The following is a 17,883-nucleotide window of genomic DNA, read 5'->3' on the forward strand; positions in this document are numbered from 1 at the left end:
TCACAGCATTCAGTCCAGACATACAGGACTGGAGAAGACCTTGAAGATCATCGAGTCCAGTCCTGAAGCTGACACTGACAAGTCCTCTATTAAACCCTGTCCCTAAGCACTATGTCTACATGACTCTGAAATACCTCCAGGGATGGGGACTCCACCATTTCCCTGGGCTGCCTGTTCCAGTGCTTGACAACCATTTCAGTAAATATTTTTTTTCTCATATCCAATCTAAAACTCCCTTGGTGCAACTTGAAGCCATTTCCTCTTGTCCTGTCACCTGTTCCTTGGTTGAACAGACCCAACCCCACTTCTCTCCACCCTCCTTTCAGGCAGTTGGAGAGAGCGATGAGGTCTCCCCTCAGCCTCCTTTTCTCCAGGCTCAACAACCCCAGTTCCCTCAGCTGCTGCTCATCACACTTGTGCGCCAGACCCTTCACCAGCTTCATTGCCCTTCTCTGAACATGGTCCATGTCCTTCTTAGAGTGGGGGGGCCAAAACTGAACATAGGACTCGTACAGTCTCCCTGGTGCTGAGTGCAGGGGTATGAGAACTTCCCCAGTCTTGCTGGACACGTTCCTGATCCAGGCGAGGATGCCGTTGGCCCTTTTTGGCCACCAGGGCTCACTGCTGGCTCATGTTCAGCCCGGTGTCCATCAACACCCCCAGGTCCCTCTGTGCGGAGCAGCTCTCCAGCCACTCCTCCCCAAGCCTGGAGCGCTGCCGGGGGTTGGTGTGGCCAAAGTGCAGAACCCGGCACTTGGCCTTGTTGAAACTCACGCAATTGGTCTTGGCCCATGGGTCTGGTGTGTCCAGACCCTCTGCAGAGCCTCCCTACCGTCCAGCAACACTCTCCCCCAGCCTGGTGTCATCTGCAAACTGACTGAGGGTGCAGCCGATCCCCACGTCCAGATCATTGATGAAGCTGTTAAACAGGAGTGACCCCAGTCATGAGCCCTGGGGAACATCACTGGTGACTGATCACCAACTGGAATTAACTCCATCCCCCACCCCTCTTTGGGCTCGTCCATCCAGCCAAGTTTTTGCCCAGCAAAGTATGTGCCCATGGAAGCCGTGAGCAGCCATTTCCTCGAGGAGAATGCTGTGGGAACCGCTGTCAGAGGCTTTGCAGAAGTGCAGATAGACAACATCCGCAGCATTTCCTTCATTCACTGAGTGGGTGACCATATTGTAGAAGGAGATCAGGTCAGTCAAGCAGGACCTCCCTTTCATAAGCCTGCGCTGACTGGGCCTGATCATTTGGCCTGATCATTTCCACCATGCCCTAGAAATGTACCTGGCTCAGTGGCCCTGAGGCTAAGTTAGTTACTACAGGAAAACTTTGGCTGTGTTGTTTGTCCATCCTAAATATCCGGGTGAGAGCTTTCCTGTTCATATTTTGTATCAGCAATTCCAAAACTGCAACAGTGAGCACCTGAAACATCATTATGACTAGGAAGCATTTATTTGACCCATTTGTAACAATCTGCCACGTGCCATAAACCACGCTTTACTGGTAAAATAAATAAGTGAAGGAATGCACTCATTAAAAATATAATAACAAGTTGCCATCTTCAATTGTAGGCTACGCTGCTTTAATGATGCCATGTACTTCCAATGATCATGCTGCAACCATAATGAATGAGGCTGTTTAAGGCAGTTGTGGAAGCCTTTCCAGAGCCAAAGTATTTTCTCCTCTGGTCTAGAAGAAAGTATAAATACAAATCAGGCTCTGTGCTGATGTTTTCAGAGGCACCTAAGTGAGTTAAGACCTTGAGCTTTGTTTTTAAAGGTGACTTAAACTAAGTTCCCCAAAAATATGGAGTTAAGTGCCTTAATAGCTTTTAAAACCTAACTATGACTTATACGTTTATGGCCTCAGGCAAAAGGAGGAAAGTCTGGTCCTGACTCTGCTGTTGAATTAGTTTGTCACCTTGGCCAGCCACCTCCACCTCTCTGCATTTCCGAGTCTTCTGTGTCTCTTCTGCTTTGTCTAGTGGAAGACCTTCATTGTCAGACATGGCTTCTACCATGGTTTGCACACCACCCATCTCAGCAAGGGCCTCATTAGGGACAGGGCTTGGAGGTGGAACTATTAAGAAAATAATGAAGATAATCTTGATTTCCAGGGAGGAACTATAAGAATTTTAATACGGGCCCATATGTTGTCCCAAACAAGCACCTACAGTACCTGGGGTTGCTACCAAAAGGCTTTTGCAACTAACAGGATGGAACAGAGGAAACAAATGCCCTGGATTTCTTGGACCTTTTGACATGTAGGGGAAGAGTCAGTGGGACAACAGGTCTTTGCCCCTAAATGGCAAAACAAGACTATAGAGCACAGGATCAGTCTCTGTTTTCTGCCGGATCAGCACATTCTTTCTGTTATTGCAGTTATTGTTGTGTCTGAATACTTAATTAATTACAACAGTAAACGCTGGCTTCTTTAATCACAGCATCAGCTGTCCTAATCAATCTTAATAATATGGAATCTGTACTATGGCACCCATGAATTTTAATCTACATAAATTTCTTAAGACCTCTCGCAAGCTTGTTGTACGAAATGATATAATTATGGATATAGATTAGAGCTGTAGAGAGTGATTTAAATTGGATTTAAGGAGAAGGTGAATAGAGCCCTCCCACTCAGTTATTTATTTATTTATTTTAATCCTGGCCTCCACATAATTTTTTTTTCTATTATAATTTTATTTCCCCCCAAATGACTGAAGAGCACTGCCTGTCTTTGATTGCCCTCTTCCTCCATCCACCCTCCCAGACATGATAGTGGCCAAACTACAGCTCCTGGGAGAGGTGTAAAATAGCTCCAGGACAGTGAGAGGAATGAATAGATGGGGCAGAGCATAAAGCTGTGGATCCAGGTGATAACACGTTTTTGTAGGCTCAGGCAGGGAGCAGCACTGCAAAATAGAGTGAAATAGATTTAAGAAAATACGTCTGTCAGGAAACGCACAGGCAATCAGAAGCAGGGGGTGAAGAGGATATCATATAGGTGTAAGGTTTGCTGACTCCTTCCACCAAAGTTAAATCCAAGGGTGTCTTGGGGGACCAAAATGTGCCAGACCCTGCTTTTGTCTCTCAGAAGCACTGAGCCCCTCCAATTTCAGAGCGTATATCTCCTTGGCTTTCTGTTACCCCAATCTTGGACAGGGTCATTGTCCCATACCCAGCTGAAGGGAATAGAGGGCCCCTTCTGATGGCTCAGGCAGTAACCATCATCCTTTTTCCTCAACCCCTCCACTGGCTTCAGTGCAGCTTCTCGTGATTTACACCCCTGACCATCACAGCAGAGTCCAGTTCTCTGTCCCCTACAAAGATTTTCACCTAGGGTGCCCATATAACAGCTCGTCTTGTCCAGACACTAGCCAGGTTACTGGTATCTCAGGAGGGTTTCTTTATAGAACACTACTAAAATGGATTTTATTTATTTTTAACAGCGTACTTCATTCTGCTACCTCCATCTTTTCATTCTCTGACAAAAGCTAAATGTCGTGCCTAATACTAGCTGAATGCCACTTTAAAAAGTTAGATTTCAATCTAGAGATATATCAGTAGTAAGAAAGCTTCCTGGTGTTAATTTTAAAGCACTGGTATTTCATGCTGACTTGGGAAATCAGCCTTGGTTTTTGGCATCAGGCAAAAGATTCAGAAAGTGACATTAACGGATCTACTTTCTTTGAAGGACTTGGGAGTCATTTCTTGACTTCTGCCTAATGAATAAGTGCTGCCTTCGTTAAATTTATATTTATGGCCATATAGTAGGTCATTGGCTTGTTTTATGTCTCCAGGTTTATGGAAGGTTATCTGCCATGGTCACCTTGTGCCATCTTGGCCCAGATCGTCTCACAAGGAGACAATTGTATCTGAGCAGGATTTTTCCCGTGGAGATATGGAAATGATTGAATTAATATAGAGGCAATGTCCAGGAATAAGGCTCTTGCCCTGAGCTGCCAAATAAAGTTACTATTAGCATCTGTTTTCACAGTGGACCTTTAGTCTGCCCTGGCAAGGCCAGATCCTCACCCTTTATAAAGCAGCTAGGCTACATGGACTTCAGTGGGGCTGACGTGATTGATAGTTGTCCTCTAGCCTCTCAGGAGCGTCTGTGCTTCTTTCACTTCACCAGCTGATCCTCAGTGTGTACATTACATCACATTTCATTTCTCAAATGTCTGTATGCTGGATGTAAGAACTCCATGAATCTGACCACAAGGAAAGCTATTTCAAGTGTTATCTATGGGCACATTTGCACAGATAGTCACCAGCACGTTCAAGGTCTTTTGATGATGTTACAACTTAGAGACATACTAGTTCTGGTCCAAAAACACCTTTAAGGTGCTTTATCATATCCATGTCCCTGATCTAGTGCCTCCTATATCCCTGTAGCTCTTACCAGCCCTTACTCAGCTATTTAGCCGCTGGGTCACAGGGGGCTTACTGCCTGGTACAGACAGCATGCAGAGGAGCTAAAGTCTGTTCCCAGCCCCGCATGCTCGTGTTCAGCTAATATCTGCAGTAACAGAGAAGACTGGACAGCTGAATGGGGAGAAACAGTGGCTGAGACAGGGTTACTCTCCTACCCTAGTGCAACATAGTTTGTGTGAACGTCACAGGGGTGCTCACTCTATCTTATGGAGGAATAAAGCAACCTTTCCTCCTGGTCTCCTTGTGCTGAGACATAGAAATAATTTGTATCTTCCCATCAGTTTGAATTTTAGCATGTGGTGTGCTCCAGCCTACAAAGGCATGTAACCCCTGGGGCAGGTTGGTTCTGGATTGTGGGTCCCTCATACATTTAAGCCCTTACTGAATTTCTTATGGGTCATTAGAATGTAGGAGGATTGTCACTTTACTGAACACAGAATGGCCTCAACTTTCTCAGATGTCTAATGTGTGTCTTGAGATTTCTGGATCAATACCAACTGTTGGTTTCATCTGCACTACAGCTGGAAGCACAGGCAGTTATGCCCTTCACTAGGTTTAATTCATCTGGCAGAGTAAGCAGCAGCGTGAAGATCTGCTCAGGACTGCCCAAGCAACCTTGACTTCATGCCAGGGTACCCAGCCAGCCCTGGGGTGTGTGTCCCTGTGTCTTCATAGACTGTGCTGGCCAGCATGGACACATCCACTGGTCACATTTTCATTTGCTGAGTAAACATACTCTTCGAGTTAAGGAAGATGAGTTCTTCAGTGATATAAAGTCATCACTTTTGTTTTTAAGAGCTGCCAAGTTAAATTCCTGCAGGTGGTGACTCACCACCACTGCTCTTCCCAAACAGCCAAGGTAGGGTATGAAACCATGAGTAAAGCAAAGACACCCAAGCCAAGGGTTGCTGCCTCCCCATACTGTCTAGTCCTACAGCCCAAGGATGCTTTTAACTCACTCTTTTTCAAGAGCATCCAGGGATGGTTAGGTCAGTGTGACAGTCCTGTGTGTTAGACCAGCCACCTTGCATCTTATTTACCTATGAGTAAGTGATTCCCAGCTTGGAGCAAAGCTGACTGAAATCAGGGGACAGACTCACAACTATTTTCCCTGTGCTGTGAGTCAGGAGGAAATTACCTGCGTGATCTGGGACACAAGGCAGTCTCCTGAGAAAAAAACACCTGGGTAGATACTACCCTTGCTGACAAGTTGTAAAGACTCAGGAAAATAATGAGCTCTAAAAGCTTTGTGTGGGAGGGAAAAAAAGCTGCATTTAAAGGCCTGTTGTTCCAAACCCTTTAAATAAACCATTTACCCAGTTTTAATATTTAATCTTAAAGGTGAACCGTGTTTTCCAATGTATATTTCCTAAGCTGAATGGCTTGGTTATGATGGGCAGAGTATGGCTCCAAAGGCAGGTTAGATACCCACAAATGGGGTGAGGAGAGCAGCTCAGCAGTGAGCAGGGTGGTCTCGTTCAGGACATAGACTCAGCTATATCAGGGAGTGGGCAGTTCTCATGCATGTTCAGCTAAGGGAAGGAATAAAGGAAAGGACCACAGCCAGACAGGTACTACTCAATGACTTCTCCCATGCTAATGAAGAGGTAGTCATTGCTAATCATCAGCATGCCAGAGAGAGAACAAGTATGCCTGAGTCCAGCCTCAGCTGGAGAGGAAGGAAATGCTGTGAGGGTATCTCCTGAACAGTGGAGGCAATTTCTTCTAGCTCTATAAATAGACAAGTGCAACCAAGGAAGGGCAGTTGCCTTTGGGGCAGATATGGCAGATCTTCTCCTTTACTGCAGAGTGCAAAACCATAGTTGTCTTACAAGGATTTGCTCCCTTTACTACTTGTCCCCTCACATTCCCCAGGAGATATCTTCTACATGACAGGACTTGGTCATTTTGGGGGGTTCAAGTAATTATGATCCATGTTCCCAAAAGGGTGTGGGAATTGGTGTATCACTCAGCCTTTCATGGCTGTTTAGTTTTCTTTAGGAGCAATAAGCTCAACATTCTGTTTTTAGAGGAAAACAGTTTTGAGCAGAGGTTAAAAAGAACAGACTTTAGTTGCTTCCTTGTTCAAGAATGCAGGAAGAACTGCAAACAGTTTTTATATTTTCCAAGCATTTCCTCCAGTTTCCTGGAGCATCTACTCTTTAACAATTTAGCTTTGCATCTCTCTTATGCCTTCCACAAATCTCCCACAGGTTTTAATGTATTCTCCTCACAACTCTTTTCAAGGGGTGAAAATCTTAGAGTAGGCTAGTGCTTTCCCATTCCACATACAGACATATTAAGAGACCTTCCAAAAGTCATCCTTGAAATCAACCAAACAGCTTCCAACTTAAGACTGCAGATCCACTTATTCCTTCCTGTGACTTCCCCATGCTCAAAGTCCTTGTGATACAATAATGCCTATAATGAACAGGAACCTCCAAGCCTTAGCCAGCTAACTGGGTTTGTCCCCTCAGAGTCTGGTCTTCTCATCAATAAATCCTCCTTGTATTTTGGGAAATAAGTGCAAGACCTTGCAAGCTTCCATCGTGATCAATGGTGATCTTTGAAGTTAAGGTTCAAGCTGGTATTTGTATCTATAAGAAAAGACTTTGTCCATGTTTGTCCATAACACTCATGTTTGCCAACCTCTCCCACACTTTCACATGCAGTCAGTGTTTCTCCTTGGGTAGGTCAATGGCACTGGATTTCCTTCTAAGAGACCCACACCTTTGCAACCTCCAGACTCCTGCCTCCAGAGACACCTCTGTGCTTGTAAGAAGGAAGAAGATGGGATGGGCGGGATGTTGAAGTGACAGCTCCCTAAGGGATCATCCTACAAGTACAAAACCAGAGGGACTGCATAAATGTACAACTGTGCAGCACCAATAAATACAAATTAAACTCATAACATGAAGTGAAATATTAGGGCCAAGGTGACATTTGGACTGGAGGTTCAGCCAAGCTTCGCTTTAAATATTTTATTGCTGCAGATAAAGAAAGAGCTTATCCAACACGTTTCTCTCTCTCTCTTTTTTTTTTCTCTCCCTATCAACCAAAGGGGAGAAAAAAAAAGAAAATCTTAACTAGCTTTGGTTGTATTTGAGCTAGACTTCAAAGTTTCACAAAAATAAACAGTTTTAGGGAGGAGGAATGCACACTTGTAAAGAGAGAAAATGCACTTTGAAGCCAGCAAGGGACTGCATGCCTTACACAGAGATTCACAGCATCCTCCCTGGAGGAGACAAGTGGTGTCCCCCTCCCCTCCGAGCAGCATCTCCTCTCGAACAGGGGGCTGCCTGGCAGCAAGGCAGTCCTTCAAAGGGATGTCAGGGTGGCAGGAGCAACTGCTTTGTTCTCTTCTCCTTCCTCATGCTAAGCCCCTGTTGTTTTCTGCTCTGATTGAAAGTTTCATGCAACTGTAGCTGTCACTGAGATCTGAGTTTGCACAGCATATAGCACAGTGCTGGTCCTGGCTTAAGATGAGGGCTCTTTGGGGATGATGACTACAATGCCAAAAATCTACATGATCAGAGGCAGGCCCCATTGTTCAAAATTGAGAAAGGAGGGGAGAGGTTTGTTTGCCCTCTGCTCCAAAGTCTGACAGGGTGATGACTGGGGAACAAAGACCTCCTGGCCATCATGAAAGGCTCTGTGTGGTTCTGTCCATAGCATGAGCCAACTGCTCCTTTTTCAGAACCTTCATCCCCCGGATTTGTCTGTCTCACACCAGGTACTGATGAAGGAACAGGAAAGAAGAGTGCCTGTTGTGCTTAAACCATTAATTCCTTCTCTCTCTTGTGTCTCCACAGCACAGAGCCCCACTGCAGCAGACCCCTTGCAGCAAGCCTACGCTGGAGTGCAGCAGTACGCAGGTCGTTAGTATTAACACTTTCTCCCAATAAACCTTTCTCTTCTCTAAAGCCTTTAATCTCTGAACACACCTGAGGGGGCTGGTGGAAGGGGTGTGTTTGCTGATACAAGAGTGAGCTTGGGGACACAAACTCTCAGATTAAATTTGCACTTCTTGTGAAAACAAACATAAAGCCCAGGGTCTTCTCTCCCTAAGGAGGCAACTTCCTCCCTTCCTCAAAGAAAGTTTCCCACTGATCTGTACCTGGGCACAGCTTTATTGGCAGGACCAGGTCCAGTCTGCTTAACATAGTGCACTAGTACAAAATCAGGCCAGTGCTTTGGAAGCTCCTTTCTATAACAAGTCACCTGAGGGCTGCAGTGAGGAGGGGAAATGGGCAACCAGACCCTGCAGAGCCGCTGCAGCTGTGCCTGGCAGGGTATGGTACGTCTGCATATACCCCTATTTTAGGGTGTGTCTACACTGGTCATACCCCAGCTAGTTAATTTGGGATTTGCTTAGGAGCTACGCAGACATACTCCTGGCTTCCCAGCAGCTTTCTCCATGGCTCTCAAAGAGTCAGCCCCTGCTCACGTCACCCTGTGTGCTGAGCAGCTCCTTTGCAGTTGATGGACTGACAGCAGCCAAAGTGACCTGGTGCAGACCATGACCCTGCCGTGTTCAGCCTCCCCTCACGAGGTGTCCATGGCCAACATTGCGACAAAGCTGCCACCCCAAAGTCATTATTTCCTGTGGTAACTGGAGCAATCATGGGCTCCCGCTGAGGAATGGTTATTATCTCATGTCAGAGCTGTATCTGGAAACTTAATTTAATTCTCCATGTAGGGCTTCATTTGCCAGTGTTTTAGTTATTGTCATTTATTGCTTGTGAGGTTTGATAGATGGGAAGCAGCTCAACCCTTTGAGCTGTTAATTAACCCCTCTGCACACACATGGCCCCTATCCCCCTCTCTCTGGGCTCACAGGCGACCCGTACTCTGTATTTTTAGCAGCAAGGCACATCATCTACCATCTGTGGTAGTGAATGGCTCCCCTTGTCTGCTTGGTGGGGGAGCTGAGGTGGGGAAAATTGTTTAATTGCTGCACACTGTTTCCACTGTGTTTGTGTAAGACAGAGGAAGTCTCTATGGACATGAAAGAAAAATGTATATCTGAGCGTGTGTGTGCAACTGCACCTATACAGTGTGGGCATACGAAGCTCAGAGTAAGGGAGAAAACACACATGAACTGTTTTTATGAGCATTAATCAGGGTGCAAGAGAAATTACACAGGGAAACATGTGCATGTGCTCTACGCGTGGCTGTCAGCATGGGCATCAATGCGATGAGCTCATGAATGAAAGTGTTTGTGGTACCATCTGGAATGGTTACGCATGTCTGCTGGGAGAGATCTCAGTGGAGACCCTCATTTACACTGTGTGGCTGTCCCCAGTGTTACTGCTGAGGAAGCTGAAGAGAGAGTGGGTTCTCAGGACCATGTGGCACCTCCTAGAACAGCACTGTGGTGCTTCTGCCACATCTCAGGCTGCATGAGATGGCCTTTCACAGAGCCGAAATGCAAGGGGAAAGCCCATCTTTAGCTTGGTATGACATTTTGGAGTGAAAACTCCTTGCTTCCCAGCATTGAATCTGTCCCTCTTTCTTCTTTCCCTTTCTCTCCCCTATAGCTGCTTATCCTGCTGCTTATGGCCAGATTAGCCAAGCGTTCCCACAGCCACCTCCCATGATTCCGCAGCAACAGAGAGAAGGTGAGTAAATGGTCTGTCCTCCTTTCTGTTCCTAGCACACCATCCCCATCACATTCGTTCCCCGCTCCATACACCTAAAGAGTACCCATTAAACACTTGACTATTTTGAATCCCTTGTCCAACGAGTCTTTTCTCAATTTCCGTATGGGTCACAGCATCATTGGCATTAAACATAATGCAGGAATATCCTCATGGGGAATCACTCTGAGACTTCCTCAGTTCCCAGGGAGGGAGCATGCTGATGTACATGGGCCATGGGAAGAGCTGCTAATGACACAGGTGATAATGTCCAGTGGGGGTCTGTGTTAGAAACAAGCAACAAGAATGCAGGTAAAAGTGCAATTGCACTGGAATAAAGAATTTATTAGGAAACAAAGCATTGGTGGCCCTTCATTAGAATCCAGTAATATGATTTCAGTCACTTGCCATTTAGAGAACGAGGAGCTGCTATTTAATGGAGCTGACCTGGCCCTTTCAGCCTCCTTTAATACTCTGGAAACAGAAATCATCCCTTTAAGAGCAGAATGTCTATATTAGGATGATATGAATCATGCAGTAAAAGTACCTATTTCTTTACATTGACTATGAGAGAAGCCTAGGTTATCTAGTCCACAGGACTGATGGCTTCACTGGAGACCTAAAAAGTAAGGAAAGGTGAGTCTCCCACTATTGTATGCAAATATTTTGGGAGACAACCACACCATGTAATGTTCCCTTTAGAGTCAGTGGGGAGCAGTGAGATCCTGAGGCAACCAACTCAGGCAGTCCCAATTGTCCTCCAGGGAGTCCACTACTCCCTTTTGACAAGAGGACACTTCTTGCCCGAGTCATTCAAGTCAGGTGCTTCAACTTAGTGTAGAGACTCTCATTTTAAAAAAATTACATTTCAACTTTTATCCTCTATTAGATCACTAATTCAGATATATTCTATGTTAAACGTGTTATTATATATATTTAATGACATTTAATATTTTAATATAGTGTAACAGTCAGAATGAAATGAGTCAAGATTACACTATCAAACTAAAACACTCTGATGGCCTAGAACTACTTTGGGGGAGAAATCTCATTTTGTAAGAAAATTAGAAATGTTGGCATTTCGATCTAATTTGGAATTAATTTTTTCCCGATGTCAGAATTTCCTGGGGAACACAACTTCCAGCTCCTGATTAGCTCTAGCACACGAACCTGCTGTGAGAACAGATGCACAGACCTAACGTATCATTACAGAGATGTTTCCCCCATGCTGAAGGACTTTGCTTTTTATTACTTACTGGGGCTAGATTAAGCACAGGACAAAATGGCGAGCAGATCATTGCTCAGTGTAGCATTGTGCCAGGAACCATCGGAAGCAAGGGATAGCGGTTGCACACACTTTGAAGACCCACTGCACAAAGACCTCTGGGTTTGCAAGGCACAGTGTGGATCTGTGGGTTAAGGGTGTGTGTCACCCAGTGGACAAGTTATTTCATAACTCCTCACTCCTTCCTGTAAGCAGCTGATACTGAGGATGGTTGGGGATAAACCAGTATGAGATGAACCACCAGTCCAATGCAGGTTGCTATTCCCAGTGTCCTCTTTTTTCCTGCAGTGTTTAGCTGCCACGACTTTCTCTGCTGCTTGCTAAAGGGAGAATCTCTAAGGCAGAACACTCCTTTTCAGCAGAGGGTCACGACCTTTAAGCATCTCTAACCTTTAACAGGAAAACACAGCAAAAGTGAACACTAATAATAATAATAATGCTCGGTGCTGAGAAGAGTACTTTAGGTTTGCAAGGATGTGCACAAACATTGATTCCTTAATGAACCAGCCCTACCACAACAATAACATCTATGATCACATTGTTAATAACAATGCTAACTCTCCGCTCCCAGATCCCAGTTGGATAACAAGCTGCATCATTCCTGTAGGGATTAGTCATTACTTCCACATGAGCACTGAGGCTGCTGGCAGCTGATGGGGTGCGTAGGGTGGAACAGATCCAAAACAATCAAAGCTAGAGATGAAGTCTTGATTCAGGACGTGTCAACCAGGCAAAACTTGGGGGTAATTTTAAATTTGCATGGTATTACTCATCTTGACGTAGTTTCTGAAACTTAGATATTAAAATAAAGTGGTGCAGGCTTGTGACTCTCATCTACCCTGTGCTCAGACATGCTGGGGACTGAATAGCAAGCAGATGCAGAAGAGGCAATGAAGTTATAGCCTCTGAGTATTTGCTGTAGAGGTGAAATGTATATTCCACTTGCTGAGCAGCTGACCAAAGGGCTGTAGGCTAAATTCATACATTCTTATGGGACAGCCCATTTGTAATTACTGTTGGAAGAGCAGTCTGGTCATAGCTTTTCCTTGTGACACTGATTGACATTGTTGGAGATGCAATGATAGATTGCTGATGTCAAGTACCAGTATATGGAGTTTACTCATGTTGACAGTGGACACCCAGGGATAGACTGGGTGTGCTGCTGTCCCTGTGCTAAATAACTAACAATGAGCTGAAGGGTGAGGAGCAGAGCAATGGGCAGAGCAATGGCTTAGCAGCTCAGGTCCAACCAAGCCAAATAAAAAGGGACCCACCCAAAGTTCTCCACCATGTGCTTCTGTGCCCTTTTTAAATTATCCAGCATGGTTTGCCTGTAATTTATAGATCACTCATAAACTGTGCCTTCCTTAAAACTTTTCTTTCCTTTTTGTCTGAATCAAGGCTATCTGTGCTTCTTGTGTATTAATGAACAGAAATAGCTATAACTTAAAGCCATAAAACCAAGAGCCAAGGTAGATGTAAGGGCTGAAATGAACTTTGCTTCTCTTTTCATAATGTGTCATGAGTGTTAGATTTTGATCTGACTTATAACCCTTTTGAAAACCAAAGTAAAGTGTGTAGTAAATAATTTTAGCACTGTATTCAGCCCTGTACTGTCAAGTATCCTGATCTCCAATAATCCATTAATTTATCCCAAAACAAGACCTTTCTCTCCAACAAGATAGTTGGAGACTTCACTAAGGTTTTGCCATACCAGTTCTGATCTTCTCCTTGCTCCAGTGATCCAGACTGAGTCCTTTAAAACTCGCCACATGTGTGCACTGAGAACTAACTTAGGTCTTCATAGCATTCTGAGCTGAAGAACTCAGGTATTTGGTTTCTTAAAAATATACACATATATACAAAGAGAGAGTCATCCATATAAACACAGAGTCTTCCATGGAGACTCCCAGATTAACCTGACTCAGGCAAAAAAGACCCCACAAAATAGAGAGGAGGAGACAGAGAGATCTCGAGTTTTTTAAGGAGTCTAACTGACAGATAAGTTACAGATGGATAGATTTAACAAGAAATTGCTTGTTAAATTCTAATGGCAGAATTTTCATATGTGAGAGTGGCAAAACAAATAAAACTACCCCAGGTTGTTTCTGAGTAGCAGGTGGAGTTTTCAGCACTGGAAATTAGCAAAAACCCTCTGTAGCTGGGAACAGACTGAGTTTGGCCTTGAATGTCTGAGTTTGTATGGGAAGCCACAGCATGGGTTTCCCAGACACATTTCAGAGCTGAACTGGGCTTTGAGGATGGTCTCTGCTTTTTCACATCCTCCCTGGTCTATTCCTCTTGGTCTCCAAGCAGTGTGAGGCAAAGCTGATTTGAAGGTGAACTAAGGGTTGTTTTCTCCTTGAGCCCATCCTCTAAAGCTGGTGTAGATGAAGTTGCTTGCCTCCTGGTCTGCCTTATGCCTTAGTAGGCGTTTCTCAGTGCAGGCAGGCAGAATCCCTACTCATGCACAACACATCCAAGACCCCAGGAAATGCAGCTGGCATATTTGAAAGAATTTGCCAGTTTTAGAGAGCAAACTGCTGGCTCTGGTGATGTCAGTGGGAATTTTGCCACTAATTGCAGCAAAGCCAAGATTTTACCCATTCTATTATAACGTGGATCTCGAATCCCACAGCAGAAGTGCCCTGGGGCACATTCAGATGAAGGAATGAATTTTTCCCTGCTATTCTGGACTGTGGTCTTCTCCTGGGCAGAATTTTCTCAATTCTAACAGACACCTAAGGGGGTCGGTGTTTGTTTAACACTTTCAGACTGTTTCACATCTAGTTTATCATGCCAATAACTCCACATTGTGTGGAAATTAACCGCAGCAAGGACGGGAGAAGGGATAGTTGCTCAGTGAGGAGGCTAAGGAAGAGGTAAATGGAAGTTGGGAGGAAGACAGAAAAAATTGACATGAAATAGGGGCCCCTGATTGTGGGCCACTGAGTTTTAAAAGTAATTTAGCTAAGCAGATGACTGGGTGCCTAATTAGTTAATTATCCTGCTGTACTACTATCCCCCCCCCACCACCCCATTTGGAAGAAACCCTCTTACCATCCTCATGACCTCTAGGAAATGCACAAGATGCAAAGGATCAGCTGTTCCTTCATGAGAGTCCTTTTAGCAAATTAGTGGGGAAAATTGTGCTTAGCAAATATTCATTAGGGCTTCATTTTCCATTAATCCAAAAGGAAATGTGGAGAGTCTGTGACTTCAATCACGCTGAGGCCCAGGAATTTTAATGAGCTTTAAATGGGCATCTGTCAGAATCCTGACTTCGCCGTACTTCTCCTGCCAGCCGGGGGGATGAGTAATGGCTAATAAAAGGTGGGAGCATCTAGGCGAACTCCTCTCCCTAACAGGAAAGGCAAAGTTGTAATTTGCTGTGTTATGACACCATAATTATGCCCTGATGAAGAAAACGAGAATATTAAAAAACCCGTTCCAACCCCACACTGTGTCCTAGACGTAAATGAGGGAAAGTTGGCTGTGTCAGGTCACAGGGTTGTAGGCACATGGGCTGAGGGTTTCCTCCTTCCCTCTGTCCTTTGTTGCTTATGGCAAGGAATACACTCTGTATGCCCTTCATTTTGACCCCCTTGAGCAAAGCAGAGCTGGAGTTACCTGTCAAGGTCAGTGCAGAGCTGGGCAGCAGCTGGAAGTACTTTTGGAAATAAGACCATGGAAAAACCAATCCCTGCCTCCTCAGACTACAGTTTTCTGCTGGTGAACACTGCAAGGGGTATAAATGTTTTGGGGTTTTTTTCAACAAAACCACTTGGACACACCTGTTCCCTTCTGACTTCTGCTCAAGTACAGTATGCTTAAAACTAAAAGTCACATTGAAAAGTTCCATTCTAGGCTATTTGACCAAAGGCAGATTATCCCTGTTCTGCCCCAAAATACAATTTCAACAGAACATTTTCTGGGGGTCTCTACTGTAACAAAACTGCATATTCCAACTGAAGATTCCTTTCTGGATATTTTTCCAACAGCCTCTGAAGTCTGTAGGAGTATATGTTACAGCGCTGAGGCAAAAAAGGCAATACCTCTTGTCTAGTAATTTGGATTAAAATCCATCTGTACTGTATTTTGCAGAACTCTTTAGAATTGGGGACATGGCCAAACTGTCCAGATTTGGGGGAGTCTTCATGCTGAGTGGTGCTGGGGGGTTGAGTGTAAAATTTTACAAAACAAAGAAAGCCTGTGGCTTTGTGTGTATCTTTCTATTTGTTATCACACTCCTCACACAGACACAAGAAGGATAATAAAACTTCTGCATGCAGACACTGAGAAGCATGGGTTAGTGCAGGTCACCCAAAACTCAACAAATAAATGAGATCATGAAGAGCAAAGGAAAATGATGAACCACATTCTTTCATTCTTTTTCTTCTTATTCCTGCATTCTGTCTTTCCATGGCTACATGTGTTGCTGCATTTCTCTGGCTCTAGATATTACCCTGGTGTCTGTCCTGGGAAGGTTAATGAGGTTAGCATAGCCTCTAGATGACTTTCTGAGTTCCTAGTCTTCTACTTTGTCCCTTCTTCTCAAGGTCTACAGACTACTTCCTAGAGATGACCCCTCAGCAGTCAGAGAGAGGGGATGCCAAAGTAAATCTCCACCATGTGCTTTCTCATATCCTATTTCTCTCCATTCATGAGTCTTCTTTTTCTCTTGATAGGACCAGAGGGCTGTAACCTGTTTATCTACCATCTGCCCCAGGAGTTTGGGGATGCTGAGCTGATGCAGATGTTCCTGCCTTTCGGTAATGTCATCTCCTCGAAAGTGTTTGTGGATCGGGCGACAAACCAAAGTAAATGCTTTGGTGGGTAAAGATAACAAAACAATTAGATTCATCCAGGAAAGGGCTTTCTCTAAATACTTTACCTTTCAAACTGCTTTCTTTCTGCTTAAGCTTTATGATTTCTCTCAATTTACTCCTGTCAATACTTTCCCCCTTCCCTCTTTCTCTCCTAATTGTCTCATGCTCAGAGTTGTGTGCGCTGCTTAGAGGTGAAGGTTTGGCATCTCACCAGCAGCAGGGTGCTGCAGCTGCTGGTGGTGGGGTGGAAAATATCTCCCCTTGGAAGGGGAGGTGGGGTTAGGTGCAGAAAAGACTAAAGCACCTGGAGCAAAATGGAGGGGGGCGGTGGGGTAGGTGAAATTCTGATGAGGTCAGCAGTGGGAACATGTGGCAGAAGGGGAATTTCTGTACCTAAGAGAAAGGAAAAACAATCATGGGGCTGAAGGGAGGACAGAGCTGTGGGGACAGCTTTCCAGCAGCTATGATGCTTTAGACTGCAAGGGGACAAGGGCTGAGTAACAGTGGAAAGGCTGGTCTTTTCGGGGGATGGCTGCTTGGTGGACCACAGACAACCATGCTCTGAGCCCACTGGATCTGAGCCAGCACCACAGCAGATACAAACAGACTGAGATAACCCTGTTCCTCAGCTGACAGGCCATACTAAGAGGCTGGATTTGAAAGCTGCACTGTGCTCACACAGCTCTGGCCTCACTACTGGCTCAACCCCACCAGATGGAGCATGGTAAGAGCATGGCCTCAGCTGCCTGTGAGCCGCCAGCTAGAGGCACCCTGAGCTGCACCCACAAATGGAGGGTACAGCCAGCCAACAGCTATGTGGTGATGTGTGCATGGTATCTCAGCAGGATCACACTGTTTGCAAAGCTGTTGCTGTGAAGAGTCCCTTCTGGCAGTGTGGCAGCATGGGGATCCTGCCACATTTGATCCCATTCCACCTGATGGACAGGGGATATCTGCCATCCATATGCCCACCACTGAGATGTGCAATTTCTGGTTCTCCACCATCCTGTGCTCTTTGCAGACCTCCCCCAAGAGCACAATGGGACAAACTATTGCTTTTCTTTTCCTTTTACTTGCAGCTGATCTGGACTCTGTCCCTCAGGCAAACTTCCTGAGCTAAGACTTATTGGAATTTCATTTGATTTTAAAGCCACTCTCAGACTGCACACTATGCTTTCTTTCCATGCTGCCTTCCCCTTCCACCTCCTGGACAGCCTACCTCCCAAGATTCTTACCTCATCCCCTGCTAGCCATGGTGCATGTCAGACAGTCCTTGCAAGAGTTTTGTGCCCCTTTTCTACACACAGTGCCTCTTTCCCATCCACAAAGGGTTTGAACCGGCCATATTCCCCTTTGATTGAAGGAGCTCTGCTCCCTGATGTGAGAGGACACAACATTCCATTTCACCCATAGTTATTGGGTTGTTGCACTCTCAAGCTCTGGAGGAATAAAGGACAAACAGTTTGGTGTGAAGAGGCACTTGGGAAATTCAAATGAGAATTTATGAATTAACCATATTCTTTCCAGAGCTTACCTGCTTTTTGGAGCTTTAACCATATAAAAGCTCATAACAAGATAAGTAGACCAGCACAGCTCTAGGTGACATTGAAAATTAATGCTCCAAGGATACCCATAGGTTAGAAGTAGACTTTTGTCAATTAAATTACCATTCCTATCATAAATATTTAGG

General features: G+C 45.0%; 1 protein-coding gene across 1 annotated transcript in view; it reads left to right on the forward strand.

The window, feature by feature from the left end:
* CELF4 (CUGBP Elav-like family member 4) overlaps positions 1-17,883 on the forward strand; it is an 80,699-nt gene that overhangs the window by 42,910 nt on the left and 19,906 nt on the right. The window contains exons 6-9 of the mRNA XM_010168825.1: positions 8,253-8,315; positions 8,580-8,585; positions 9,981-10,061; positions 16,053-16,136. Coding sequence (XP_010167127.1) covers positions 8,253-8,315; positions 8,580-8,585; positions 9,981-10,061; positions 16,053-16,136 — 234 coding nt within the window. The remainder of the gene's footprint in view (positions 1-8,252; positions 8,316-8,579; positions 8,586-9,980; positions 10,062-16,052; positions 16,137-17,883) is intronic.

The sequence above is a fragment of the Antrostomus carolinensis genome, unplaced genomic scaffold, assembly GCF_000700745.2.
Source record: "Antrostomus carolinensis isolate BGI_N321 unplaced genomic scaffold, ASM70074v2 scaffold1415, whole genome shotgun sequence".
NCBI classification, from domain to species: Eukaryota; Metazoa; Chordata; class Aves; order Caprimulgiformes; family Caprimulgidae; genus Antrostomus; species Antrostomus carolinensis.